Source organism: Macaca nemestrina, chromosome 5 (genome assembly GCF_043159975.1).
Source record: "Macaca nemestrina isolate mMacNem1 chromosome 5, mMacNem.hap1, whole genome shotgun sequence".
In the NCBI taxonomy this organism is placed as follows: Eukaryota; Metazoa; Chordata; class Mammalia; order Primates; family Cercopithecidae; genus Macaca; species Macaca nemestrina.
The window spans coordinates 158,040,234-158,067,265 of record NC_092129.1 but is presented as its reverse complement, the minus strand read 5'-3'; the positions used below and the strand labels follow the sequence as shown (position 1 = coordinate 158,067,265).

At 41.9% G+C, this 27,032-nt stretch overlaps 5 protein-coding genes across 5 annotated transcripts; 1 reads left to right on the top strand and 4 right to left on the bottom strand.

Moving 5' to 3' along the window:
- Window positions 1-3,686: 3,686 nt before the first annotated feature.
- On the bottom strand, window positions 3,687-4,616 carry LOC105482573 (H4 clustered histone 2). Its single transcript, XM_011742770.3, has one exon. The coding sequence runs from the start codon at window positions 4,575-4,577 to the stop codon at window positions 4,266-4,268; it is 312 nt and encodes a 103-aa protein (XP_011741072.1). The 5' UTR covers window positions 4,578-4,616; the 3' UTR covers window positions 3,687-4,265.
- Window positions 4,617-9,260: 4,644 nt separating this feature from the next.
- On the bottom strand, window positions 9,261-10,189 carry LOC105482572 (H3 clustered histone 2). The gene has a single exon (XM_011742768.3). The coding sequence runs from the start codon at window positions 10,028-10,030 to the stop codon at window positions 9,620-9,622; it is 411 nt and encodes a 136-aa protein (XP_011741070.1). The 5' UTR covers window positions 10,031-10,189; the 3' UTR covers window positions 9,261-9,619.
- A 159-nt stretch (window positions 10,190-10,348) lies between these two features.
- Window positions 10,349-11,616, bottom strand: LOC105482571 (H2A clustered histone 4). The gene has a single exon (XM_011742767.3). It carries the CDS (start codon window positions 11,533-11,535, stop codon window positions 11,143-11,145), a length of 393 nt encoding a protein of 130 aa, XP_011741069.1. The 5' UTR covers window positions 11,536-11,616; the 3' UTR covers window positions 10,349-11,142.
- Window positions 11,617-21,885: 10,269 nt separating this feature from the next.
- Window positions 21,886-22,394, bottom strand: LOC105482570 (H2B clustered histone 3). The gene has a single exon (XM_011742766.3). The coding sequence runs from the start codon at window positions 22,316-22,318 to the stop codon at window positions 21,938-21,940; it is 381 nt and encodes a 126-aa protein (XP_011741068.1). The 5' UTR covers window positions 22,319-22,394; the 3' UTR covers window positions 21,886-21,937.
- Window positions 22,395-24,025: 1,631 nt separating this feature from the next.
- On the top strand, window positions 24,026-24,524 carry LOC139363486 (H3 clustered histone 3). The gene has a single exon (XM_071097484.1). The coding sequence runs from the start codon at window positions 24,054-24,056 to the stop codon at window positions 24,462-24,464; it is 411 nt and encodes a 136-aa protein (XP_070953585.1). The 5' UTR covers window positions 24,026-24,053; the 3' UTR covers window positions 24,465-24,524.
- Window positions 24,525-27,032: the final 2,508 nt, after the last annotated feature.

Genomic DNA, 27,032 nt, shown 5'->3' with positions numbered 1-27,032 from the left:
CCCATTTAGACTCCTGGAATACCCAGGACACTAAATTCAGGGGCGATTAAAATCTGTTTTAGAGAGAAAAGTCACCTTTTTCAGTGTTACCGGGCCTTCAGCAGTTAGCCTTTTTTCCCCCCTTTAAGTAGAAATTGGAATTTGGGTGATAGAAATATTCTGAAATTAAATTGTGATGATGGTTGTACAACTAAGTAAACATGGTAAAATTCATTGAATTGTACCTAAAGTGGACAAATTTTATGGTATATTAAATATCAATAAAGCTGATTTCTTTATATACATACATATTTTTATATATGCAGAGAGAAATGATGCAGGCAAGGTGGCAGGACATGAGGTTGGTAGCATAGGCAATGTTGGTCTGTGAAGGGCCACCTGTGCTAAACCTGGAAGCCTGGGGTTTGTCCAGTTAAGTCATTGTAGCCACAGTTTTAAACGATGTTCCTGATGCAGTTATGTGTTCAGTAGCACATCTAGCTTCAGAACTCAGCTGGAAAACAGATGTGAACTTGAGATTAGCTAATAGGGAAATATCTTACTCTCATCTGAGTAAATATTCACAAATGCCTCTCATTGTGCTCATTGTTATAGAGGACTGATTTCGGCCTCACTACGTTAGCTTCAGTGATGGATTCCTCTGTATTTTGAGGTCCTGTTTTCCACCCGACAGTTTTCATCCAGCATTTCTTGAGTACCCAGCTTGGCTTAATTTAAAACAAGTACCCAGCTTGGTTTAATTTAAAACTGACAATGGAGAGAATTCATAGCTGCATCCTGGAATCAGAGGAGCAAAAATGAGCCTAGTATGGAGTGTGGGTCATTTTATGCCTTTCTTAGCTGGTATTTTAAAGATATTTATTGATCTCGTATGCCAGATATTGTTGTAGACATTGGGGTACATAAGTTAGCAAATTTTAATTCCCTTTCCTGAATTCCAGAGTCAATGTAGAGGGGTGTGTGGATATAGATTACCCATATGGGAGCTATAGCTGCTGTAACAATAGCCATGACTAGCTCCTGTTATGTTTTGCCTGGCCTTTTTAGCTCATAGCATTGCTGATAGGTCATACTCATCTTAGGCATACTCACCACCACCTTGGGCCTTCTTCAATCCTAACACTCATGCAGTCCTTGTTCAGAACGAAGATAATGTTGCTTAATTTGCAGCCCCTAGACTAACCCCCCAGATTTTCTAAAGAGAAACTGCACACTGATTGCTTCAGGCAGTGGCAGGTCAAGGAATGAGAGATGTGGAATTGATTGTGTTAGCATTCTAGTGGGCTTAGTAGGGAGCCTGGAGACTTACATAGAAGATTCAAGCATTCATTCATTCAACAAACCTCTATAAACTACCTGTTAAATGTCAGCCCTGTTCTGTTTGTTAAATATATTGTTACATATATAGTTACAGGTGGGGAAATTTTATATATATATATGCTATTGAGGATAGTCAGTTATATACCATATGCTAAATGAGCAGAAAAGCACATTATTTTACAAAGGATGATTATGGGAGGTCTCTTTCTTAAGGTTGGTATTTGAGGAGAGGCTTGAATGAGATGAGATCTAGAGCTATTCAGATATCCAGGATAAGACCCTTCTAGGGAGAAAAAATAAATATAAAGGTGCTGATGCTGGAAATGCTTGGTCCATTCCAGAAACAGCTAGGAGGTCAGTGAAAAGAAAGAATTGGGAAGAGAATGAGGTCAGAGGGTAGCCAGAGTACAGATCTAGTAGGGTCTCCTAAGTAGGTTGAGAAACTCATCCTAGTTTGCTTGGGACTTTCTAAGTTTCATCACTGAAAGTCCTACACCCTGAGAAACCCCTGAGAGTCAGGCAAACTGTAATGATTGGTCATCTTACTTGTAGGCTATGATAAGGATGCTGGATTTTATTATGAAGGTGATGGAAAGCCACTGGAATGTTTTCAGCAGACAGTGGACATAATACCTTTAAAAAGGATCACTGTTGCTGCTGGATAGAGAAAATATTGTATGATAGGGGGATTAAAAGTGAAAACAAAGACCAGTTAGGGCTCACTGTGGTCGTTCAGACAAACCGCCATGGCAGCTTGCTCCTAGAGAAGCAGCAGAGGAAACAATGAAAGGTATTCTGATTGATTTTCGACAGAGCTGACTGCATTGGATGAAAGTTTTAAGCAGCTCAGGACAAACAAGATTGCACAATTCCTGGCCCAAGCTGCTTGAAGAATGGAGTTCTACTGATTGACGTGACAAATATCAGAGGAAGAACAAACTTGGTGTTTATGTATAAACATATTTATTTTGGACAAGTTTGAGATGCCCATTAGATATTCAAATAGATACATCAAATATGCAGTTGTATATAAGTCTAGAGATTTAAGGTCAGGGAGATGGTTTATAATTGCAAACATTTATTTAGAGACACAGTTTCACTCTTGTCTCCCAGTCCTAAGTGTAATAGCATGATCTCAGCTCACTGCAACCTCTGCCTCCAGGGTTCAAGCTATTCTCCTGTCTCGCCCTCCCGAATAGCTGGGATTACAGTCGCCGCAACCATGCCGAGCTAATTTTTTTAAAAGTAGAGACGGGGTTTCACATTGTTGGCCAGGTTGGTCTCGAACCTGTGATTTCAGGTGATCCACCCGCCTCAGCTTTCCAAAGTACTGGAATTACAGGCGTGAGCCACCGTGCTGGGCCTATTTTTCTTAAGCTCTATGTTTCGTTCTGAAGCTTGAAGTGGGTGGAAGCAAACTGATAGAATTTGGAGAGGTGGTTAGGCAACCTGGGATTGAGAAACAGCCGGAAGCTGCCACTAATCACAGGCTTTGGCATTGCTAGAAGTTAACGTGACACTTACAGCTAGGCCTTGGTGTTCTGTTGAACATAAACTATTTCACAGAACACAGAGCTTGTAAGTGGTGAGGCTAGTTGAGTTAGCCGAGAAAAGGAGTCCAAGAACTGAGCCAGAATACACCAGAGTGTGTAGTGGAGTAGTTTTCTCATTCTTTAGTAGGGCTATGTAGAGATACTCTATTTTATGGATATACAGATCACACTCTAGTCCCTTCTGATGAAAACTTTACAGTTCCCACTCATTTACTACTGCAAACAATGCTGTACTACATTATGTTTGTTTTTAGCCGTCTCATCCGGTCTCAGCATTTATCTGCTGATGTCTCCCACATTTTTATCTCCAGCTCAGACCTCTCACCCGAATTCACTTACTCAACTATCTATTCACTATGTCCTCCTGTGGGGAGAGGCTTGTTAGCAAAGTAACCAGACAACAAAGTTGTTTTTTTGCTGAAGTAGCCCTCTATGTATTTGTTATTAAATCAAAGATGCTGAATATTTGGCTGACTTCTAAATCTGGTCACCTAACTTTGAAACACTTCCTAGGTCGTACAGTTTGAAACTTGCACAATTAAAAAAAATCGGTTTTGGAATTTCCAATTTAAGGCAGGAATAGAAGACCGTTGGGTTGACAGGTACTGTGAATATGCAAGAGTCATCGAAGAATCCTGTATCAGAAGCGGCTTCCATTTTATAGCTACTGACACGGACCTCGGAGTCAGAGGAAATGTGAGTCCTTATTTATAAAACAGACTCCCTTAGTCTACTAAGTGGGAATTTACAAACTGCGTAGGCAGCCTGCCTAGGACAGCCTCCAGCCTGAGGACTGAAAATAGCAAAGCAGCTTTAACTGCCAGTCTTACTCGGGGGAAAGGGTAGGTGACATCACTCAGCACGACGCCAAGCTCAACTAAAAATGGAAGTAAAGGCTTCTGGCGCTACGGGCAGGGGGGCGGTTGAGGGAAGGTGTTACCAGGGAGGCTAAATGTACAGATCTTGCTGACGTTGCTTAAGTCAGATACGCCTGGGAAACACCTGACATCTATTTTAATCCACTTAATCACTTGCAGCCGGCTGGCATCTTAAGACTCCCGTACAAATAATGCAATGTTTTTAAAACTAAAAAGCTGAACGACTCATTATCGGACTCGCGCTGCACTGTTAAGTTCCTTTAGTGTCAAAACCATAGCATTAAACTTCATAGCTCCCTTATCCCAGAGACCGCGTTTGCTCAGCTGACTTCTGCTTTAGCAGCCGCTCAGACCTAAGAACCTGGTCTCTCCCCACCGGCCTGTAGAAGTTGTTCATACTAGGCGAGGTGGTTGAGTAAAGCTGAGATTTTCCGGAAGAATACGATCACAGCTCTTTCTGAGAGAGAGTGGGCGGCCCTGAAAAGGGCCATTGGACGGAAAACTGACTAAAATATTAACCGCCGAAACCGTATAGAGTGCGTCCTTGGCGCTTGAGCGCGTAAACCACATCCATGGCAGTGACAGTCTTGCGCTTGGCGTGCTCCGTATAGGTCACGGCGTCCCGGATCACGTTCTCCAGAAAAACTTTAAGAACACCTCGGGTCTCCTCGTAAATCAAACCGGAGATCCGTTTAACCCCACCACGCCTAGCAAGGCGCCGAATGGCCGGCTTAGTGATGCCTTGGATGTTATCCCGCAGCACTTTCCGGTGGCGCTTGGCGCCTCCCTTACCCAAACCTTTGCCGCCTTTGCCGCGACCAGACATAGTCAACCAAGTCTGAGCAGAGAGAAAAGTACAAAAACAAAGCAAGCTACGAGCATTTATATACGAACATCGGACCTTATTGAGAACTGAAAGCGGGAGCGAGGATAAGGAGGCGTTGCTGCCTCACCCTTTGCTCCGCCCCTCGTGGGGCAGTGACCTAAGGACTGTGAGAGACAACACAATAGTTTCACTTTGTAATCCCTTTAGTTTTTCACTCCCGTTTACGACACTACTATTTGAATCTGAAGCTATACCCTCGACTGAGAATTTTAATAAGGGCTTATATTAAGAACTTTCATTAATATGCCAGAGTGGTAGACTTTTTAAGTGTTTCAAGTGCTTGAAGACATTTTGACTATTTAAAGGTACTTAAAAGAGCAGGTGTGAAAAGATCACTCTGGCCTCCTGTTTTCTTGAAATCTGACCTGTTTCTTAGAAGCAGTAGCTGAGATTCTCATATGAACGATGTTCTCACTGTACTTTAAAAAAAGCAACATTGTTCTCAAGGATGGGAGGCTAAGGCCAAGAGAATTCTGTACAAACCTTGCACTAGCGCTTGCTGGTTGCTTTTCTACCCAATTACATATTCTAGCCTTTGCTTTAGCGCATTTTTACACTTTTACTATTTGTCCAATTCATTATATAAGTAACTAACTGCTTTTTTGGGCCTTCATTTCCTTATGAGAGCACCTGTGTCACGTAAAACCTGTATTAAATAAATGCATATACCTTTCTCCTGTTAATCTGTTTTATATTAATTTAATTTGCTGGTCCAGCCAGAGCCCTAAGAGGATGGGGGTGGAGTTTTGCTGTCCTTCACACTGTACTGTCTCATTCAGAAGAGGGTGATTGTTAGCTATGTTACATTGCAACCATGCCTTCTTCTGTAAATCGGGTTATGATGATAGTCAGGGAACTTTTAATTAGCTAATGTGAACGAGGCATGAGAACAGAGACTGTGGAAAAGAAATAAATATTACATAATATGGTTTAATTTTAGATATAACTACTTTAAAAATCTGCCCAGAGTTGGGATATTGTCCTGAACTCTCATTTTTGGGTTTTTACTCCCAACACCATATCGCTAGCAGCAACTATGTGTGTATTAGTAAGGATTGTTTTTTTAAAATCATAGCCTGTAATAACGTACAAGGTGTTGACAGATTTTTTGCTTTTCGTATGTGACATGTTAAAACTGTCTGAAAATATTCCTTTGTTCTCTTTTCCAAGGTGCATAATCATAGCAGCCTTTGTGCTTTCCTATAGCCAAGCCTGGAGTGTAGTTCAAATCTCCATACACGCTTCTCACTGTTGTTTTAAATTCTGAAAACATTCGTAAATCACTTCTATTGGAAAAACTGGAAGGGCTACTGCTAAATTTTTAAGTCTGAAAAATGCACCCCGAACTTGACTTCTTTGTCTGAGAATCTTAGCCTTTTCACCCAAATCTAAAAAACCAAGACTGATTTTAGGCTTCAACAGTGTCAGGCCTCTGAGCCCAGGCTAAGCCACCATATCCCCAGCGACCTGCACGTATACATTCAGATGACCTGAAGCAACTGAAGATCCACAGAAGTGAAAATAGCTTAACTGATGACATTCCACCATTGTGATTTATTTCTGCCCCACCCTAACAGACCTATGTACTTTATAGTCTCCTTAAGAAGTTTCTTTGCAATTTTCCCAACCCTTGAGAATGTACTTTGTGAGATCCATCCCCTGCCCCCAAAACATTGCTCTTACCTCCACCACCAATCCCAAAACCTATAAGAACTCATGATAATCCCACCACCTTTGCTGACTCCTTTTTCGGACTCAGCCCGCCTACACCCAGGTGAAATAAATAGCCATGTTGCTCACACAAAGCCTATTTGGTGATCTCTTCACACGGACCCGTGAAACAAACAGCATTAGCTATAAACTTCAGCCTGCAGCATAACATCACTTTGTGATGACTGGGCAGGAAAAACCCTGTTTAACTGTTTCAGGTGCGTCGCTGTGAAGAGACTACCGAACAGGGTTTGTGTGACCAACAAGGCTGTTTATTTCACCTGGGTGCAGGCAGGCTGAGTCCGAAAAGAGAGTCAGTTAAGGGGGATAGGGGTGCGGCCGTTTTACAAAATTTGGGTAGGTAGTGGAAAATTACAGTCAAAGGGGGTTGTTTTCTGGCTGGCAGGGGTGGGGGTCACAAGGTGCTCGGTGGGGGAGCTTTTGAGTTAGGATGAGCCAGGAGAAGGAATTTCACAAGGTAATGTCATCAGTTAAGGTAGGAACAGGCCATTTTCACTTCTTTTGTGATTCTTCAGTTACTTCAGGACATCTGGATGTATACGTGGAGGCCACAGGGTGTATGATGGTTTAGCTTGGGCTCCGAGGCCCGACAAACTGAACAACTGGGAACAATCAACAGTTAATGCACACAATATGTTATAGGGAGGCAAAATTTTACCTCTACTCTGTTAGGGTCTCCAACTGGACCTGATATTTAATTTGCCATAAAACAGATTAGCAGAATGAAAGCATACAAATGTATGCAATGTAAATTTTATGGGACAGGAGAACCCTCATAAGTGAAGACCCAAAGAAATGGCAAAAACTAAATGCTTTCATATTAAGTTAAAGAGAGGCAATTGTGAGAAAGTAAACCATATGGGGAGATTAAAGGAAAATAGGATTATTTTAACAAGGTTTGTTTGTGTATAGAAGTCTCTCGGCTATGACTCTCTGCTGTGTTTGTGCAGAATTATCTCATCTATGACTCTGCTGAAAAATCTCTCTTTTCTCCTGGTAAAAGGAGAGCATTTTTCACATTGGAATTTTTATCTCCTGTTTTCAGAAAGAAAGGGTTAGAAGAATTCTCTTCTTGAATTGCTGTTTTTGAAGTGCCTTTAGCTCAAAAGAATCCTGATCCCACAGTGGTCTATTTTTGGATGTTATATTCTGCAAACAACACCCCCTTTTTGTCTCCAATCTCACCTTAATTACTCCTCTAATAAAAAACAATCGATTCTTAATATGATATTAAAATGTTTGTACTACTCATGAATATAAAATGCTCAATAAATTTTCTTTCACAAATGAGAATTTCATCCATTCTTTTTTTTTTTTTTTTTTTTTTGAGACGGAGTTTGGCTCTGTCGCCCAGGCTGGAGTGCAATGGCGTGATCTCGACTCACTACAAGCTCCGCCTCCTGGGTTCACGCCATTCTCCTGCCGCAGCCTCCCAAGTAGCTGGTACTACAGGCGCCCACCACCACGCCTGGCTAATTTTTTGTATTTTTAGTAGAGACGGGGTTTCATCGTGTTAGCCAAGGTGGTCTCGATCTCCTCACCTCCCAAAGTGCTGGGATTACAGGCGTGAGCTACCGTGCCCGGCCCATTCTTTAAGTATCAACTGTAAATGAAGAGTTACAGCAGAATCCTTGTTCTGTTGAGGAGAGGGCAAAGAATGTAAGTGAGGGAGCGAACAGCTGGACTGAGCTACCACCCCCAGTCCATCTGATCCTCACACAGTAATATCACTTTATTATTTTATGCTATTGGCCAGACCCCGTACCTCCAACACTTTTTCCTACAGATAAAGAAAATATAAAAAGTCAAGCACTGTCCATCAGATCCAGCACATCTATAACTGGAAAAAACAAAATACCTTCAGCTGAGCCCAGAGCTTGGGGGTAGTCACCTTGGCATAGACCAAGTCCATTGGCATCTCTAACATACTCTGTCTATGGATAACAAATGTCTGTGCCAGGTAGAGTCGCTTGTATGAGTCAAGAAAAACAAAATATAAAACACACAGGCATATTCATTTTCATAATTTTTAAATGCAAATATTACTTTGTAAACCAAACACTGCTTTATTAAAAGCTGGAACACAAGTGAATTTAAGTAAACAATGCAATTCAAACTTAATATTTTGTGTGTGTGGTTTGTTGTTGTTGACAGTTGGTCAGGTGATTTTAGTATGGTACATCAATTTACACTCTAGATGTAGGCCAAGAAAGAATGTTAGGTGTAAAAAATATTTATTGTAAAAAAGAATGTGAGGCAAGGTCTTTGGAATTAGTAGTTGTAATGTTCGACAATCTGTGGTTGTTATAAAGTTAGTTTGTAAAATGTGATCTAAAAGTTATATGATAAAAAAACTACAATCATAAAATATTCAAATTATATTTTAAACATTACTTTTGTTTACATTCAGTATTCCCATCCCTATAAATTTTCTTCCAGTATTCAACCCCCAACCTCCAGAAAACCGAAAAGCAAGATCAACAGAAATAAAATGGTTAAAATTTGTAAATTCTAGATTTTAATAGATAACTACAGGCAAGAAATAGTGGGAAAAAAAATGTGGCATGTCATGGTGCATAGTCCTAGAGGAGATAAAGCAATGCAACCAGCTAGACTATTTACAAGCAAAGCCACACATATAAAATAATTAATATATAAGGAATTAAATTATGCTTGGTCGACAGATTGACAGATGAAAAGTGGGTAGCTAGCTATGGATAAAATGAGAGCCAGTTAGATCCCTGCCTCACATTTTGCACCAGAATAACTTTCAGGTTAATGTGGACAGCCAAATGAATTAAAAATAAAATTCTTCTAAGCATTTTGAGTAAGACATTGGAAGTCGCGAGACATAACTTTTCAATCTTCTGAAAGCTTCACAAAAGAGCCTAGTAAGCACCAGTTAACCACTTGCCTGGTTTTTCCCTTATATTCTTAGCCTTAGAAAGTTGTTTTAAAAAATGCTAATCATAGCAAGCTAGAGGCCTGAATGGACAGGTGGACTTATACAGCTTCTCCTCCCCAAATAGCACCTAAGAAGCTCAGAAATAGTCTACACTGCCAAACGGGTCAAACCACATTTCTGTTAATGAATTTAAGAACATAGTCTAATGCTATCTGGGGATCCTTGGTTTGGTGTTGTCGAATTTATTAACAAAAACGTAGTTATCACAGCTACTTTCGTTGGAATAATTGAGTGGCTCTGAAAAGAGCCTTTGGGTTTTAGGACTGATCAAAATGTAACTTTAGGTTTACGCTCTCTCTCCGCGAATGCGGCGAGCAAGCTGTATATCCTTGGGCATAATAGTCACCCGCTTGGCATGAATGGCGCAAAGGTTTGTGTCCTCAAAGAGCCCTACCAAGTAGGCCTCGCAAGCCTCTTGTAGTGCCATCACCGCTGAGCTCTGGAAGCGAAGGTCGGTCTTGAAGTCCTGGGCGATTTCTCGCACTAGGCGTTGGAACGGCAGCTTTCGGATCAGCAGCTCGGTCGACTTCTGGTAGCGACGGATCTCGCGCAGAGCTACAGTGCCCGGGCGGTAACGGTGAGGCTTTTTCACGCCGCCGGTGGCCGGCGCGCTCTTGCGAGCAGCCTTGGTAGCCAGCTGCTTGCGTGGCGCCTTACCGCCCGTGGACTTGCGAGCAGTCTGTTTGGTACGAGCCATGGCAATAAGCAGAGAAGCTTGCCTCAAGAGACGTTTGTGAAAGTAAAGAAAGAGCTACTCTTCTTTTATAGAGTCAGACCACCAACTATTGGCCGCAAGAAAATTCAAAAATCCCCTCGCCCTTCTTGGATTGGTCCATCTCTGTGCCTGGTTGAAGATAGAGAGAGGCTCCTGCTCTTTACGGTAGCTACTCTGACGTCATTTTCTTAACCCCTTAGCTGCTATTACACTGTGGCAAGTCTTGTACTGGAAAAGCTTCGTAGTCTTAAAATTTACAACCACACAAAGCAACGCGGAAACCTCCAATTGTTTCTAGTTAAAATATAAAAAAGAAAAAGAATATTGGAGGCGATTAGGGAAATTTGCATGTGTTCTTTATTTAAAATGATGTTTTTCTGGGTGTGGCATGAGTAGTGTGGGCAATTAACAAAACGCTCTTAGCCGGGTGTGGCGGCTCCCGCCTGTAATCCCAGCTACTCGGAAGGCTGTCAAGAGGATCGCTTGAGCCCGAGTTCGAGGTTACAGTAAGCTATTATCACCCCACTGCACTCCAGCTTGGCCGACAGAGGGAGACTCCACCTCAAAACAAAGCAAAACATCCCCCACACTGGAAAAAAGCTCCTTATCTTGGAAATACATGCTGAAATGTTCAGTGGTAATGTGTACGCTCTCAATTGTGTATGCCATCAATTGCTAGAGCAAATGGTGTGACATTTTCAAACTGTTTTACCGTGTAGGGTATGCGTGTTTTGCTTAACACTTCCACTAAAAATACTTAAGGAGTGCACCCATGGGTATAATTTCCTTCCTCCAAAATGTAACTGCTGTGTGAAACTTAGCGAGGATCACCCCTGTAAAAGTGTTTTTTGTGCTGCATGGCATTTCTCCTACATATGTAGAGTTCCTGAAAGGGTTTACATAGATCTAGATTTCTGCAGGACAAATTACTAAAAGTGCCACACGAAAACCATCAAAAACACCTCAAAACATCTGTGTGGGCTGCATAATACAAAGCATAACAACTCATTTAACGGAAGTCGTAGGTGGCTCTGAAAAGAGCCTTTGTTGTTAGGCTGATTTCGTCTGCTGACAGTGTATGAAGCGTTAACACTTCACTTTCCCTTGGCCTTATGATGACTCTCAGTCTTCTTAGGCAGCAGTACCGCCTGAATATTAGGCAGAACGCCGCCCTGGGCGATGGTCACACGCCCCAAGAGCTTATTAAGCTCCTCGTCGTTGCGGATGGCTAACTGCAGGTGGCGCGGGATGATGCGGGTCTTCTTGTTGTCGCGGGCCGCATTGCCCGCCAGCTCCAGGATCTCGGCGGTCAGGTACTCAAGCACCGCCGCCAGATACACCGGCGCGCCAGCCCCGACGCGCTCGGAGTAGTTGCCTTTGCGGAGCAGGCGGTGCACCCGGCCCACGGGGAACTGCAGACCTGCACGAGAAGAACGAGTCTTAGCCTTGGCGCGGGCTTTGCCGCCTTGTTTGCCGCGACCAGACATAGATAGTTCAGCTAGAATAAAAAAATACCCACAGGAAAATGTAACGAGAATATGTTAGGAGAGAAGGCAGAGAAGCATTTATACTGACTGGAGGTAGGCTGTGGGTAATTCTCCCATTGGCTAATTTCAAATACCCAATGGGAAATCAGAATCTGCATCCTTCATTTGCATGTAATCCTTCCATCTGGTGTAAGGTTTATGTTTGATTCAAACCCCAGTATGGCTTGAGGAGCCTTCGACTTGAATGCTAACAATAATTGACCCAATTAGGATTTTGTCAAAATATCTTTTTTAAGCATGAGTGGAGGTTTTGTTCTGGTTATTTTGACTTTTAGCCGCCAGTGCTTTACCGGGATTGTGACTCATGGTTTTGGGAAGGAGTGGACTCCGACCAATTTCTAAATAGATATTTAAGAGGTCCTTCAAACCGGGCGCGGTGGCTCATTCCCGTAATCCCAGCACTTTGGGAGGCCGAGGAGGGCGGGCCAGGCGTTCGAGACCAGCGTGGACAACATGGAGAAACCCTGTCTCCAGTAAAATACCAAAAAAAGAAGGGGGGAAAAAAAAAAGAAAAAAAAGACGGGCTTGGTAGTTAGTGCACGCTTGTAGTTACAGTTACCCGAGAAGCTGAGGTGGGAGGATCGCTTGAACCGGAAAGGCGGAGGTTGCAGTGAGTTCAGTTAGAGCCACCACACTCCAGCGTGGGCGACAGAGCCAGGAGGCTGTTTCAAAGAAAAAAAAGGTTGGGTGGGGGGGAAGGAAGAAAAGGGAATACCTCAAATCCCAGCTGTAGAAGCTTATAAGCTCTCTGATTCATAAGGGAAAGAGAAGGGGATGTAAGCAACTTAGGGGAGAGTATATGATTCGGGAGAAAAATAAATGGGTATTTCAAAGAATAGGTGACAGCTGTGACAAAGTCTGTTTAGATGGTGTTAACCGCCAGTCTCCTCTCCTGTGATACAGTTAATCTTCTCTGGTTGATGAGATTCCCCAGGGAAGTGAATCTTAACTAAATTTCTTTTTGAATTTTTTTTTAATTTTTGAAATTTTTGATAACAGGAGTTCAGAGAAAGCTCCTCCCTGAATCTCCTAAGTGCCCTCAGTTCAAAGAAACCAGCATAACAAAGTGGCATACTTTTGAGTTGCATTTCCTGAACTTTTTCATAACACTGAATGAGGAGTCTCTGGAATCTTTCAGGAAATGAGAGAACAAACATTCCATAACACAGAAATACTCAAAATGGGATTATTATCATAAAAGTGTTTCTCTGACCTTCTTCTGCCTTCCTGTCTCTAAGTCCCATTCTCTGCAAAGGCTAGCCATAGAAACCAGAATTCCTCCTCAAGGTAGGCTATACAAACCAGAACTCCTTTTCCCCAGAGCCAGCCATAAAACTTAAGAATATTACTCTAACCGACCTTGTTTGCCCGTAGGTCATAAGACCCCCTCATTCTAAAAGAGGGTCTTGTCCCATAACCAGAAGGAAAGAATGCTGCACTGAGAGATCAAGAAGAATCTTGACACACAAGCCTTGCGGGACCTCCCTACTCAGTCTGTTAGCATTCTATGTACCCTATACAGCTGTTTATATTGTTGAACCTAAGCATAAAAATGGGCAATTTCCCCTGTATCTTTCCATTCTAAAATTTCCGGTAAAATTATGATGAAATAAATGTATATGCCTTTTCTCCAATTAATCTGTGTTTTGCCAGTAATTTTCAGTAAGCCTTGGGAGGGCAAAGGTGAAGTTTTTCCTTGGCTCGAACAGTATTATTACAGCCATTGTCTCCCTCTCATGTTGAGGAACCTAAAATCAAGAGAGATTGCCTAGAGACATCTTGGTGTTTTTCCTTTTATATTCCATGAGATAGGAGCAGGTGGGGTATAGATGAAGGTGGATTAATTATTCCAGGAATTTCTGAGGTATCTACGACTTGTATCTTTGGTCTACTTATACTGAAACAGAATGGCAGAAGGAAAAAGAGACACAGGTATAAGAAAATCTGTTCCTGGACGGGCACGGTGGCTCATGCCTGTAATCTCAACACTTTGGGAGGCTGAGGCAGGCGGATCACTTGAGGTCAGGAGTTCATAACCAACCTGGCCAACATGGTGAAACCCCAGGCTTTACTAAAAATACAAAACATTAGCTGGGCATGGTGGTGGGAACCTGTAATCCCAGCTACTCCATAGGCTGAAGCAGGAGAATCGCTTGAACCCTGGAGACGGAGGATGCAGCGAGCAGAGATCGCGCCAATGCACTCCAACCTGAGCAAAAGCGAACCTACCTCTCAAAAAAAAAAAAAAAAAAAAAAAAAAAAAAATCTGCTCCTAAGCCAATACTGTCATAGAACTATGGATTTGATGCAGAGAAACTGTGAGGAAACTAAAAGTGCTGATTTTTAGTTTCTTTTTTGACTTTTCCCAAGTCTTCTGACTCTGGTGATATTTTTCCCTTCACAATATTCAACCTCCCTTTTCAAAATGATAATGATCTTCTCCCTCAACAATAGCAGTAAACATCAGTAACCACTGGCTCATTTTCTTAGAAAAGGTGCAAGATTCATGATGAAGATGTTAAAAAGTTATCTCAGATACTGCCCTAAAGAGATTATACTCTGAGAATGGAGGACTTACATACCTGAAGATTAAATAGCAGTGCACATTCTGCATACAAAATAAAGACTTTGAGCAATATATCATACAAAAGCACATAGAAAAGAAGATTGATCACTGTAAATTAGAAGGAGTTAGAGAGTTCATGAGGGAGGTGTATATCCAGCATTAGTTCAGCATATATTTACTGAAAACCTGCTAAGTGCCAGAGAGAGTTCTAGGTGCAGGGAACATAGCAGTGAAAAAGCAGACAACCTGTTTCCTTAGGGTGCTACTTGTCTTGTAGGAGGACGTGCACAATAAGGTAAATACATAGTGAAAATGTAGAGATAAGTGATGAGTGCTATGCAGAAAAATAAAGAAAGGGGTTAAGAAAAAAGAATAGGAATAAGGAGGAAAAGTTTCATCAGGAGAATGTCATTTGAATTCAGACCTGAAAGGAAGTGAAGAAGCCAGCCAAGTAGGAAGGATAAATACTTCAATAAAATACTGGATGTGTTCGAAGCCAAGAAAATGTCCAGAACCAAGGGTAAGAAGGTACAGCTATTGTAATTTCCTGAACAAATCGTAGGCCATTTTGGAAAGAGCCCTGGATATGTACAGGGCTAGATAAAATTGAAACCAAGATTAACGGTAGCTTCAGAAACTCAGTCTAGAAAGCAGGAGTACATCCAGTCACAATATCAGTAATCTATATGCCACTGGTTCATGGATGAGAAAAACTCTTCTCATCCAAGTTACCTTGAATTAAGCAAACCAACAAGCGCCTGGCATGTGCTATTAGCAAAACAACTTGATGGCAGTCCTTTCAGTAAGTGCCTCAAACAGTACATTTTAGGCACTTGCCTTTAAAAAACATACAAAAGGCAGATATTGGGGAGGGAAATATTGGGGATTATTTATTCCATATAAATATAACAGGAAAATAAGTTGTTTCCCAATAACAATTCCAACACCAGGAGTAGAGAAAGCAAGACAATCTGATGCCTCGTGGTTTGCAAAAACAGTAAAAAAAAAAATCTATTAATTGCACAATATAATTCACCCTTGATCACTCTCCAAATCAGTGCCCACTAGCTACAAGTAGCTACTGTGAAGTTGAAAAAGGGTACTTCAGATTGAGCTATGCTATAAATATGAAATAGACTTAGTGTGTTAGTTCATTCTTGCATTACTGTAAGGGAATCCCTGAGACTGACTAATTTATAAAGAAAAGTAATTTTTTTTGGCTCATGATTCTGCAGGCTGTGCAGGAGGTGTGGTGCAGGTATCTGCTACTGGCAAGGCCTCAGGAAACGACCAATCATGGTGGAAGGTGAAGAGGGAGTAGGCATATCATATGGTGAGAGTTGAGCAAGAGAGATGGGGGAGGTGTCACACTCTTTTAAAGAACCAGATTACATTTCAACATGAGATTTAGAAGGGACAAATATCCAAACCATATCACTTAGTATGAAGAAAGAATGTAACACATCTCACTAATAAGTATGCATATTGAAAACATGTTATAATGACATTTTGACTATAGAATTTAAAAAATATACTATTGAAGATATTCAAAAATTTAAAAATACATATATAATTTGTAGTACATTTCTATTGGACAGTGGAACCTCTAGCAATGTTCCAAATGTGGCCTGTATATGTGTATGATGTAGGAGTGATCAGTCACGTTAAGATGATCATAATATAGTTACTTAGTCCATTTTGTGATACTATAACAGAATACCACAGACTGGCTAACTTCTAAAGAAAAGAAATTTATTTCCTACTGTTCTAGAACCTGGGAAGCTAAGGGCATGGCATTATGGCATTAGTATCTGGTGAGGGCCTTCTTACTGCATCATAACATGTTGAGAGAGCAAGAGTATGTGTGTCACCTCAGGTGTCTCTTCCTTTTCTTATAAAGCCACCAGTCTAAAGGAAATGAAAATATTTTACCACAAAATATATTTCTTTGACATATTTTGAAATGGCTGCTGCTTGGCCAGCAGGCAGAAATGGGCGTGCAAAACTGTTTTAAATGGGAAAAAGTTTATGTCTGTAGAGAATCTCCATTAATGCAGCCATGCCTCCTCCCCTTTCTGTACCTTTCTCCAGATCCAGGAGAGATTGAGAGTCTGACATTTAAAAATCGTAAAAGAAACATTTACCATCTATTCTTTCTGAGGGAGGCTTTACCTACGTAACAAGGCCACCTTTGCAAGCCAAACCTCTTTTGCCTCCCATAACCTGTTTTACCAGAATCTAAGCCCCAATTCTTTCTGTGATCTAAAAATGGTATATAAGTGTCTGTAACTCATTGGGAAGTTAGGTAATTAATTCTGAATGCTCCCACGTAGACACGTTAAATAATTAGGTATGCCTTTTTACCTATTAATCAACCTGCCTTGTCAGGGATTTCTGGCAAACATTTAGTGGACCAAGAGACTATGGCCCCCACACTATCCTTCATGAACTTAAGCCCTAAGATATCAATAATTGCATTAAATGTGTATGGTGTAAATACGCCAATAAAAAAACAGTTTGGCTGGGCACCGGGGCTCACGCCTGTAATCCTAGCACTTTGGGAGGCCGAGGTGGGCAAATCACGAGGTCAGGAGTTTGAGACAAGCCTGGCCAACATAGTGAAACCCCGTCTCTACTAAAAGTACAAAAATTAGCCGGACGTGGTGGCGCACGGCTGTAATCCCAGCTACTCAGGAGGCTGAGGCAGGAAAATTCCTTGAACTCAGGAGGCAGATGTTGCAGTGAGCTTAGACTGTGCCACTGCACTCCAGCTTAGACAACAAGAGTGAAATTCCGTCTCAAAAAAAACCCAAACAAACTGTTTGGCCCAGTGGATAACAATGAATGCCCCAACTCTACACTGTCTGCAAGACTTTCACTTCAAATATAAACATAATGCAGGTTGAAATTAAAGACTGCAAAAAGGATAAGCCATATAAACATCAGCCCCAAACTGCAAGAGTATCTGTATTAATATCTGTGATCTGAAAGACCGAAATAGATGCCCCTATACCAACTAAGACAGACTCTAAGATTAAGGAAACAAAGTTACCTACTGGTTGAGCGTTCACAGCTTGGCTGGTATGGCAAATTCCTAAATTCCAAAGATTACAAAAAATTCACACTTTCTAAATTCTTTAACTATTGGAGCTATCAGAAGCCCTCCTAACTCTGATTTACAGTCCAGGCCACTACAACTCTGATTGGACAGAGGACCGGCTTGACACACATTCTAGTCTTACACCTAACTGTAGACCTTAAGCCATTTTCAGCCAGCTTATGGAGGCAGCACATAAACTGTCTTTGTTCCTATAGTTCACCTTTTGATGTAAAGAGCTAAATTCTACCTCATTTTAACCTAAAATTCCACCTCAAAGTGAACATAGGAGGTAAGTTACACATGTGTTTATCCATTGTGAATGCACTTGGCATCCCTCATAATATATATAGCTGTCCCCCCAAACCTGCTGAATATGTATGACTCTATTGTGTGATATATATCCCATGAGGCATAAAAATAACCAACCTGCTCCTTCTCCTCAAAGACAGAGTAATTTTGGCAGGTTCTGGGACCATCTTTTCCTGGCTTGCAAATTAGTATTGCCAGTAAATCTCTCTTTCTACTATTTAGCCATCCTGGTGGTCTTTTGGATGATATATCAGATAAGTATATTTCAGAGCAAAGAAAATTACTAGGAACAGACAGGGATATTACATAATGATAACAGGATCAATTCAATACGAAAAACAAGCAATTCTAAATGTATATGCACCAAATAACAGAACTGCAAAATATGTGTAGCAAAAACTGATAGAACCAAAAGGAGAAACAGACACATACATGATTTAAAGGTAGATATTTCAACACCCCTCCCCCAATAATTGATAGAACAACAAAACAAAAAAATTACCAAGTGTATAGAACTCAGTAAGTGGCTGCATTACTTGTCGTAATTTGTAAAACAATGGTAATAATAGTACTCACACTTCTTGAGTTTTGGTGAAGATTGAATGAATTTATACTTGCAAAGAACTTAGAAATGTGGCCAGACGCAGTGGCTCATGCCTGTAATCCCAGCACTTTGGGACGCCAAGGCGGGCAGATCACCTGAGGTCAGGAGTTCGAGATCAGTCTGACCAACATGGAGAAACCTTGTCTTTAATAAAAATACAAAATTAGCCGGGCGTGGTGGTGCATGCCTGTAGCCCCAGTTACTGGGGAGGCTGAGGCAGGATAATTGCTTGAACTCTGGAGGCGGAGGTTGCGGTGAGCTGAGATCTCACCATTGCACTCCAGCCTGGTTGACAGAGAAAGACTCAGTCTCAAAAAAAAAAAAAAAAGATTAGCAAGAGAAAAGCATACAAATGTATTTAATATAACTTTTATGTTACATGCGACCCTTCAGAAATGAAAACTCAATGGAAGCAGGAAACCTGTGTATTTTTATGGTAAGTTTAGTGAAATGCATAGTTGTGGATTAATACGATTGACAGTAGGCATATGATCTAATGGTAATAAACTGAGGGGACATAGGAAGGCTTGTTTGTTAATTATCTATTAACGATCAGCAGACTATCAACAGAGACAGCAAAACATCCTAGTTTTGAGTTAGAAGACCTAGGTTTTTGTATTGGCTTGTCAGTTATGGGTATTGTTTTAGATAAAACATCAAGTATTCTTGATTTCTTATTTTTAAAAAAAGGAAGGAAAGAAAGAAGGAAAAAGGAGAAGAAAAGTGTCAGAGTCATTTGAACCAAAGTGACTCCATTTTGAGTGTGGACTAGGAAAATGAGGCTGAGACTTGCTGGGCTGCATTCCCAGAAAGTCAATCATTCCTAGCTTCTAGATGTTTATGGTTAAGGGAACAAATAAATAATGTTTACTAAACAGACTCAGACCTGGGAGTGTCCAGATATCCCTATATCTGGAGAACAAAGGCATTCCTAATTTTGTTTAAAGATAATAATGTCTATTCTTGCAAAATATAGTAACTAAAAAAATCAATCCTTTATCACAACCCCGTGTAGCAGAGCACATCTCCCCATATATACAAGCATTGTACCTACAGGGTGGATGCCTTCCTCCTCTTACTTTCCGGAATGTCCTGCTCTGTCTATGGAGTCGCTGTCCTTTCACCACTTTACTTTCTTAGTAAACTTGCATTTACTTTGCACTGCGGACTCACCCTGAAGTCTTTCTTGCGCGGGATCCAAGAACCCTCTCTTGGGGTCTGGATGGGGACCTCTTTCCTGTAACATATTTCTGGCCACCGCAGAAGGGACTATAATACAGAAACCCTGACCCTACAGCTACCTTTGGATAAGTGTTGGAGTTCTGTAACAAAGGAAGAAAGCAGGCAGGCAAAAAATTTATGAAAGAACATATGACAAAATAATATCTGCTTCAAAACTTAATATTTTTAAATTTTTTTTTTAATGAGTCAGGCTGTTTTTTTTTGGGGGGGTGTGTCTCATTCTGTCACTCAGGTTGTCACGGCGCGATCTCGGCTTGCTGCAACCTCTACCTCCCAGGCTCAAGTAATCCTCCCACCTCAGCCTCTCTAGTAACTGGAACTATAGGCATATGCCACAACGCCCAGCTAATTTTTTGTAGAGACTGGATTTCGCCATGTTGCCCAGGCTGGTCTCGAATTGTGAGCTCAAGTGGTCTGCCTGACTAAGTCTCCCAAAGTGCTGGGATTACAGGCATGATGCACCTGGCCCAAAAGTTCATTTTGCAAATGCTTATATTAGCAGGTCTCACTTCTCCGGGGAAAGATCCTAAATATCAGTTTCTTAAACTGCAGCCTCAATTGCTTAGTAATGTTTTGGGGGAGGTGGTCGTTTTATAATTTTAAAAAAAATTATAGATTTTTTTAAACACAAGCGTCTCTTTCACAACGGTAGTTTGCATATACAGTACTAGGATGGGAAGTGCTTCACTTACAGTTGTTCACTGACATTTTGTGTGGCATCCAGATTTTTTTTTTATTTTTGAGACAGGGTCTGTCCTCACCCAGGCTGGAGTGCAGTGGTGTCATCACAGCTTACTGCAACCTCCACCTTCCAGGCTCAAATGATCCTCCCACTTCAACCTCCCCAGTAGTTGGGACTACAGAAATGTGCCACCAGGCCTGGTTAATTTTTAAATTTTTGGTGGAGACAGACTCACTAAGTTGCCCAGACTGGTCTTGAGCTCCTAGGCTCAAGTGATCCTCCCACCTTGGCCTCCCAAAGTGCTGGTATTACAGGCGTGAGCTGCACCACACCCGGCCCAGAACCTCTTTTAAAAGATTCTTAAAAATTAAATCTGGGCCGGGCACGGTGACTCATTCCTATGATCTCAGCACTTTGGGAGGCCAAGGCGGGAGGATCACTTGAGCCCAGGAGTTCACTTGACCAGCCTGGGCAAGATAGTAAGACCCTTTGCCTCCACAAAAAATTAAAAAATTAACTGGGTGTGGTGGCGCATTTCTGTAGTCCCAGCTACTCAAGGGGCTGAAGTTAGAGGATAGCTTGAGCTGGAGAAGTCGAGGCTGCAGTGAGCTATGATGGCGCCTGGCCAACAGAGCAAGACCATTTCTCAAAACAGAAACAATAACTGTTTGAGAAACTTTATTTCTTCATCCGAAGACACTGCTGAATGTCACCTACATATAATGCCCGTAAGTTCACTTAAAATACTCCCCTCCGATTCCCCCATCCCCTCCTACTTAGTGTGCAATCAACAGGTTCTTTTCTTCTTGCATTTCTTCCCCCAGCCCCAGACCAAGAATTGGCCCATTAAGTCCTCCTCAACTAGTGCCCTTCCTGCCTTTTTCTAGCTATATTGTTTTTGGCGTCCCGGATTTCTTGAAAAATGCTTCCCTCTCCAAGTGGGGCCTTCCTAGTATCTTTGCAGTAGGGCCAGTTGGGGAAAGGCACAAAATTCAAACCCTTTTGTATCTCGCAGAGCTGGAAATCCGAAGGTTAAGTGGCCTAGGAAATGGGAATCTGGATTTCTGGGATGCATGAAATATGTAAACTACATAGCTGTTGTCATTGATAATTATAACGCAAAACTACTGCGATTTCATTTTGTGGAACGGGAAATATTCCCTACAAAGGCGCCCGGGAAATCAGACTTCGCTTACTGTTTCCTCAACACTGGAGGAAATCTTTCCTTCTTACTGGAGGTAAGAATTTACAGCATAGGCAAACTGCAGGAGCAAATATCCCTACACGCCCTTTTGTCGCTTAGACTTTTCTGCTCCCCTCCCCCTCATCTCAAGCGGTTAACGGCTAATGACCCCCATAGAAACACTGTACCCTGAATTGCATTACTTGTTTCATTATCCAGAAAGAAAAGTTTCCTGTGCTAGACCAGGGAGGGAGTAGTGACCATATCAAATGAATTACAACTAGTACCCGAAGGCTTACCCAGGGGGAACAAAGAAGTTTGCTAAAGGCAGATGAGAAAGAGCGCCATCACCCCCCCTAACGTTTGTATTTTTAATAGAGACCATGTTGGCCGGGCTAGTCTCGAACTCCTGACGTCAAGTGATCCGCCCGCCTCGGCCTCCCAAAATGCTGGGATTAAAGGCGACAGCCACGGCGCGCTGCCCCAAGTTAACCTTGGCTCTAAAACTTGCCTTCGCTAACATTCTAGTTGATCCTCTAGAACTGAAGCAGAACAGAGGCAGCACCACCTTAAGAAATTGTGGTTATAGCTCTCTTTGCGACAAAGTAGGTGGCTCTGAAAAGAGCCTTTGGGTTTGGAGGTGCTTACATAAGCACTTACTTGGAGCTAGTGTACTTGGTAACAGCCTTGGTGCCCTCGGACACAGCATGCTTAGCCAGTTCCCCGGGCAGCAGCAGGCGCACAGCCGTCTGGATCTCCCTGGAGGTGATGGTCGAGCGCTTGTTGTAGTGCGCCAGGCGAGAAGCTTCGCCCGCGATGCGCTCGAAGATGTCATTGACAAAGGAGTTCATGATCCCCATAGCCTTGGAGGAGATGCCGGTGTCGGGGTGGACCTGCTTCAGAACCTTGTACACATAGATGGAATAGCTCTCCTTTCGGCTGCGCTTACGCTTCTTACCATCCTTCTTCTGCGCCTTAGTGATGGCCTTCTTAGAGCCCTTTTTAGGGGCAGGAGCAGACTTAGAGGGTTCAGGCATCGCTATTCCTAAAACAAAACAAAAAAGCTACTAACACTCTCCAGCAGAGTAGTAGAGAGAACAGTTCAGAGCCCACGTATTTATAGTCCTGAGATTCAAATGACGGTTTAAGATTCCTCACTTCTGATTGGACAAAAGAAATACAGTTTCACTGAGGGGTGGGGTTTATGCAAATATGGAATTTATGGACTCTTTTTCTATTGGATAAAGCAGGAAACATAATTGACCAATAGGATAACTCTCTATTGCAGCCTTGCAGTTTGTATAAAAGTATTTCTTCAGGCGCCATTCCATCTTGCTTGTTTTTTACAGTTTTCAGCGGTCGCTGTGTTTGGACGTGGAAAACGGAAGTAAAGCACAAAGTTGTTCATCGGTACCAGCCTTGCAGTTTCTAGTAGCGCAGGGTCCATCGTCTTTTTCGAAAGGGCAATTATTCTGAGCCTGTCGAAGCCGGCGCGCCACTGTACTTAGAATACCTGGCCGCCGATATCCTGGAGCTGACACGCAGCGCCATATGTGACAAGACCCATAGCATCCCCCGCCACCTGCAGCTGGCCTTCCGCAACGACGAGCAGCTCAACAAGCTGCTGGGCAAAGTCACTATTACTCAGGGAGGCGTCCTGGCCAATATTCAGGCCGTCCTGTTGCAAAAATAACCGAGAACCACGATAAGGCCAAAAGCAAGTAAAGTCCACTCAAACCAGAAAAGGTACCTTAAACTTGCTACGGCATTTTTCAGAACCGTCCATTGTTTCACAAGAAAGGATGGTAACTTGCTTGTGTTTCGGGTACCTTTTGGTTTTGGTTTGGATTGGTTTGACACAGAGTTTCGCTCTGTCACCCAGGCTGGAATGCTGCCGCGCGATATCGGCTCACTGCAACCTCCACCCCGCGGCTTCACCAGGTTCTCATGCCTCAGCCTCCTTTGTACCTGGGATTACAGGCGTCTGGTACCACGCCTAGCCAATTTTTATATTTTTATTCGAGACGGGGTTTTCACCATTTTAGCTAGGGTTGTCTTGAACTCCTGGCCTCAAGTGATCCTCCCATCTTGCCCTCCCAAAATGCTGGGATTACAGGCGTGAGCCACGGCCCCCCTAGCCTAATGGTGTTTAAAAATTAAGTTTCGAGGAAATATCTTCCTTAAGAAACTACATTTTAGAGTATACAAAGTGAAACTAAAGCCAACCAAAATAAGACAGTTTGAGAACAGTCAGGGTGGGAATGTGACTTGGACTTAGAAAACGAAGGATAAGGAAACTGGCTGTTGACCAGTAACAAAATAGCATGGAATTCTCATTCTCTGAATGTAAGTAGTTTCCGACATGAGGCAGTCAACGTTTCTGGTGGTTTAGTGAGTGTTCACCAGCATTGATAACTTTCAAGACTGTCAGGAATGCAGAATTTCAAGTCCCACGCAAACTTACTGAATCGGAATTTACATTAAAAAAAATCCGTAGATGCTTTGTTATGTACCCTGTTCTTTGGGACTGGATGAACTAGAATTTTAGACAATTTATCCCTGCAGATAACAAAAAGGACATGATGGGCGGTGGGGCGATTCATCCAATAAGATTGCCTAGTAATGAACCAATCAGGCTGGTCACTCTTCAGCCAATGGTTTTATCGCGCGGGACTTTTGAAATATTACAGAACCAATCAGAATGTTTCTAACTATATTTAAAGACCGCTTGCTCTCAGTTCAGTACGCTTTTGTGTGTGGGGGTCATTGCAGATGGCTCGTACAAAGCAAACAGCTCGCAAGTCCACCGGCGGCAAAGCGCCGCGGAAGCAGCTTGCTACTAAAGCGGCGCGTAAGAGCGCTCCGGCCACAGGTGGGGTGAAGAAGCCTCACCGCTACCGGCCCGGTACCGTGGCTTTGCGCGAAATTCGCCGCTACCAGAAGTCCACCGAACTGCTGATCCGGAAGCTGCCGTTCCAGCGCCTGGTGCGAGAAATTGCGCAGGACTTCAAAACCGACCTGCGCTTCCAGAGCTCTGCGGTGATGGCGCTGCAGGAGGCTTGCGAGGCCTACCTGGTGGGGCTCTTCGAAGACACTAATCTGTGCGCTATTCACGCCAAACGCGTCACCATCATGCCCAAAGACATACAACTGGCACGTCGCATCCGTGGGGAAAGGGCATAAGTCTGCTTATTGCTTCCTAATTGAAAAGGCTCTTTTCAGAGCCACTTACAATTTCACTTAAATGCAGTTGTAACCAATTCGGTAGTTCCCAGGAGATGTAGAGGATTTTAAAGATAAGTACACACGCTTTGAATAACTGCAGACGAGTACATCAGGCCTTTTCTTTTGGGGCGGTTTTACTGCGAGAAAGCCAGTTGAGTGACTTTTTTGCCCTTGTTAAATCCTAGGGATCTTATGTATATGTGTATACTTAACATTTCGAAACAGGCTTCTGGTGAAACTTCTTTTAATCCACCTGCCAATTTTAGGTCTGATGGCATTTTTATTAAAGCTATCGTAAGGACAATGTGCGTATAGTTACCCAAAGTTCACAAAAACATTAATACCCCAAAAATCAGTATTGGTATTGGGCTATTGGAACTGGAGTCAGAGCTCAGGTGGAAAAAACTGGCCTCAGTACACACAGCCAGAAGTCCACTAAATTTATGCAACAAATACATATGACTTGCGTATGATCATCTAAAGATTATGCAGTCATCCTTAAAATCCAGGAGATTTGAGAAGGGTAGCAACTGCAAAGCTCTTTTACCCATGTCCTCTTTTAATAAATATTTAATGTAAAATTAAAAATGCAAATGTACTGCAAACTGTAAATATTAATTTATAATGGGAAAATAAAATCAAACTCCAATTTTATAAAAGCTGACAAAACAATAGCCATCACAAAATTTAGAAAATAGCAAATTGTATTAATTTCTGAATATGACACAACGATATATATTTTCGTATAGTTTTGACTGAATACTCTCCATCTTCAGATCGAAATTATTTTGTAATATTGTCTATAGGTAATGGAAATAGAATCCAATCTTTCTTCCAGGGTGGCTATTGATAATATGTTTTCTTGATAACTTAGAAGAGTTTCAGTTTCAAAACACATTGTTGGTAATGTCAAGTAGGTTTTTAGGATTGTTTTCAAATTTGGAAAATCCTCTGTCAAGTTCCTTTCACATGTAAGTTGTAAACTTTGTAAGAATTCTTTCCAGACTAGCTTCTGGCTCTATACATTTCTACTCTCCACTAGACACTCACTCAGTGCTGGGAAGGTGTTTTGAATACTTAGATGTCATAACATTTTATCTAGACCTGTATCTTGCCAGGAATTTAGGTGAGTTATTCCAGTGAGCCATTCTTACATCAGATTGGCTGGCAACAAATGAACTACACATGAACACATACGCAAATCACGTAACTTATTATCCCCATACTAGATACATCTTCAACTAAACTTTCTCTTACTCAAATTCCAAATATTTTCATCAGGATTCCAACATAATCAGACAATGATGAATTTTAATAAAAAGGAAGATTGAGTGGAAATAACAGTCTTAACCTTCTGTGATTAAAATACCTTAATACTACAAATTTTAAAAAGAGAGAGACAAACTAACAAATTTGTAGGGCCCCTCTCAGCACCTTGGAAGTACAGGCCCTTACACTTGTGTTTCATTAGCTTCAGGATAAATCTGCCTCAGATCACTGGCCAAATTATACGTGGCCTTCTTTAGCATCCTACCACTCTATTCAAATACATCTCTGCAGGAGCACCCTATGAGTTGAGAATTACTGTTCTGGGATGACCACTGTTTGCATGATGCTTTGGATGCTGGTGCTGTTCTCAGAAGAAATACCAGAAGGAGAAAGCTTAGTCAGGAGAATATAAAGTCAACCTTAAGCAATTTGAACACTTCAGTGGTTAAGTGAATTCCCTGGGACAACTTTGTAAGCTGTTATAACTTTATTTGTATTGAATATTACCTTCTTTTAGAGAGGACAATGTGTAGAAGGAAATAACAATAAAGGATTCATTAATACTATAAACTATAAACTGTCATTGATAGTTTTCCATGGATCAAGTACTACATGAAGTGGTTGGTCTGAATTATTGTGTAAAATTCTTACTTCAGCATTGTAATGCAAATTATCTCACTGCCTCCATTTTACAGAAGTGGAGGTTCAGCCTCAGGAATTTCAGTAAATTGGCCAAATTCTTACTACTAGTAGATAATCATTGCCAGGCAGTGTCACACTCTAATATCTTCTAATCAATAAGATAACCCTGAAATTGATTATCATATATAATTTCCTTCTCATATATAGTTTCATATTATCATATATAGTTTCCTTTGTTTCAGAAATTGTACTGCCTCAGGGTGGATGAGGAGACATGGTGGTGGCCTGGCCTAAGTATTGTTGGAATCCTCTAGTCAGAGGCCTGATGTGAGGTGAAGTGGACAGTGAAACCGCCTTTGCAAAAATCATAACTGAAAATTATTACAGTGAAAGAGATCTGACCTAACCGACTCCATCTTGCTTCTAACCTCCAAGCTGTCCTTTTCATTCCTGAGCTTGGGATTAACTAACTTTGGGAGGAACTTAGTTTATAGTTCTGCTTTGAAACAAAAACAATAACAGCCCTTTCAGAAACAAACCCCTTTCCTGCCTGGGGACCAGACTGCTTTTGCAGGGACTAACAAATTAGCCACAAGATTAAAATTATGGTTTAGG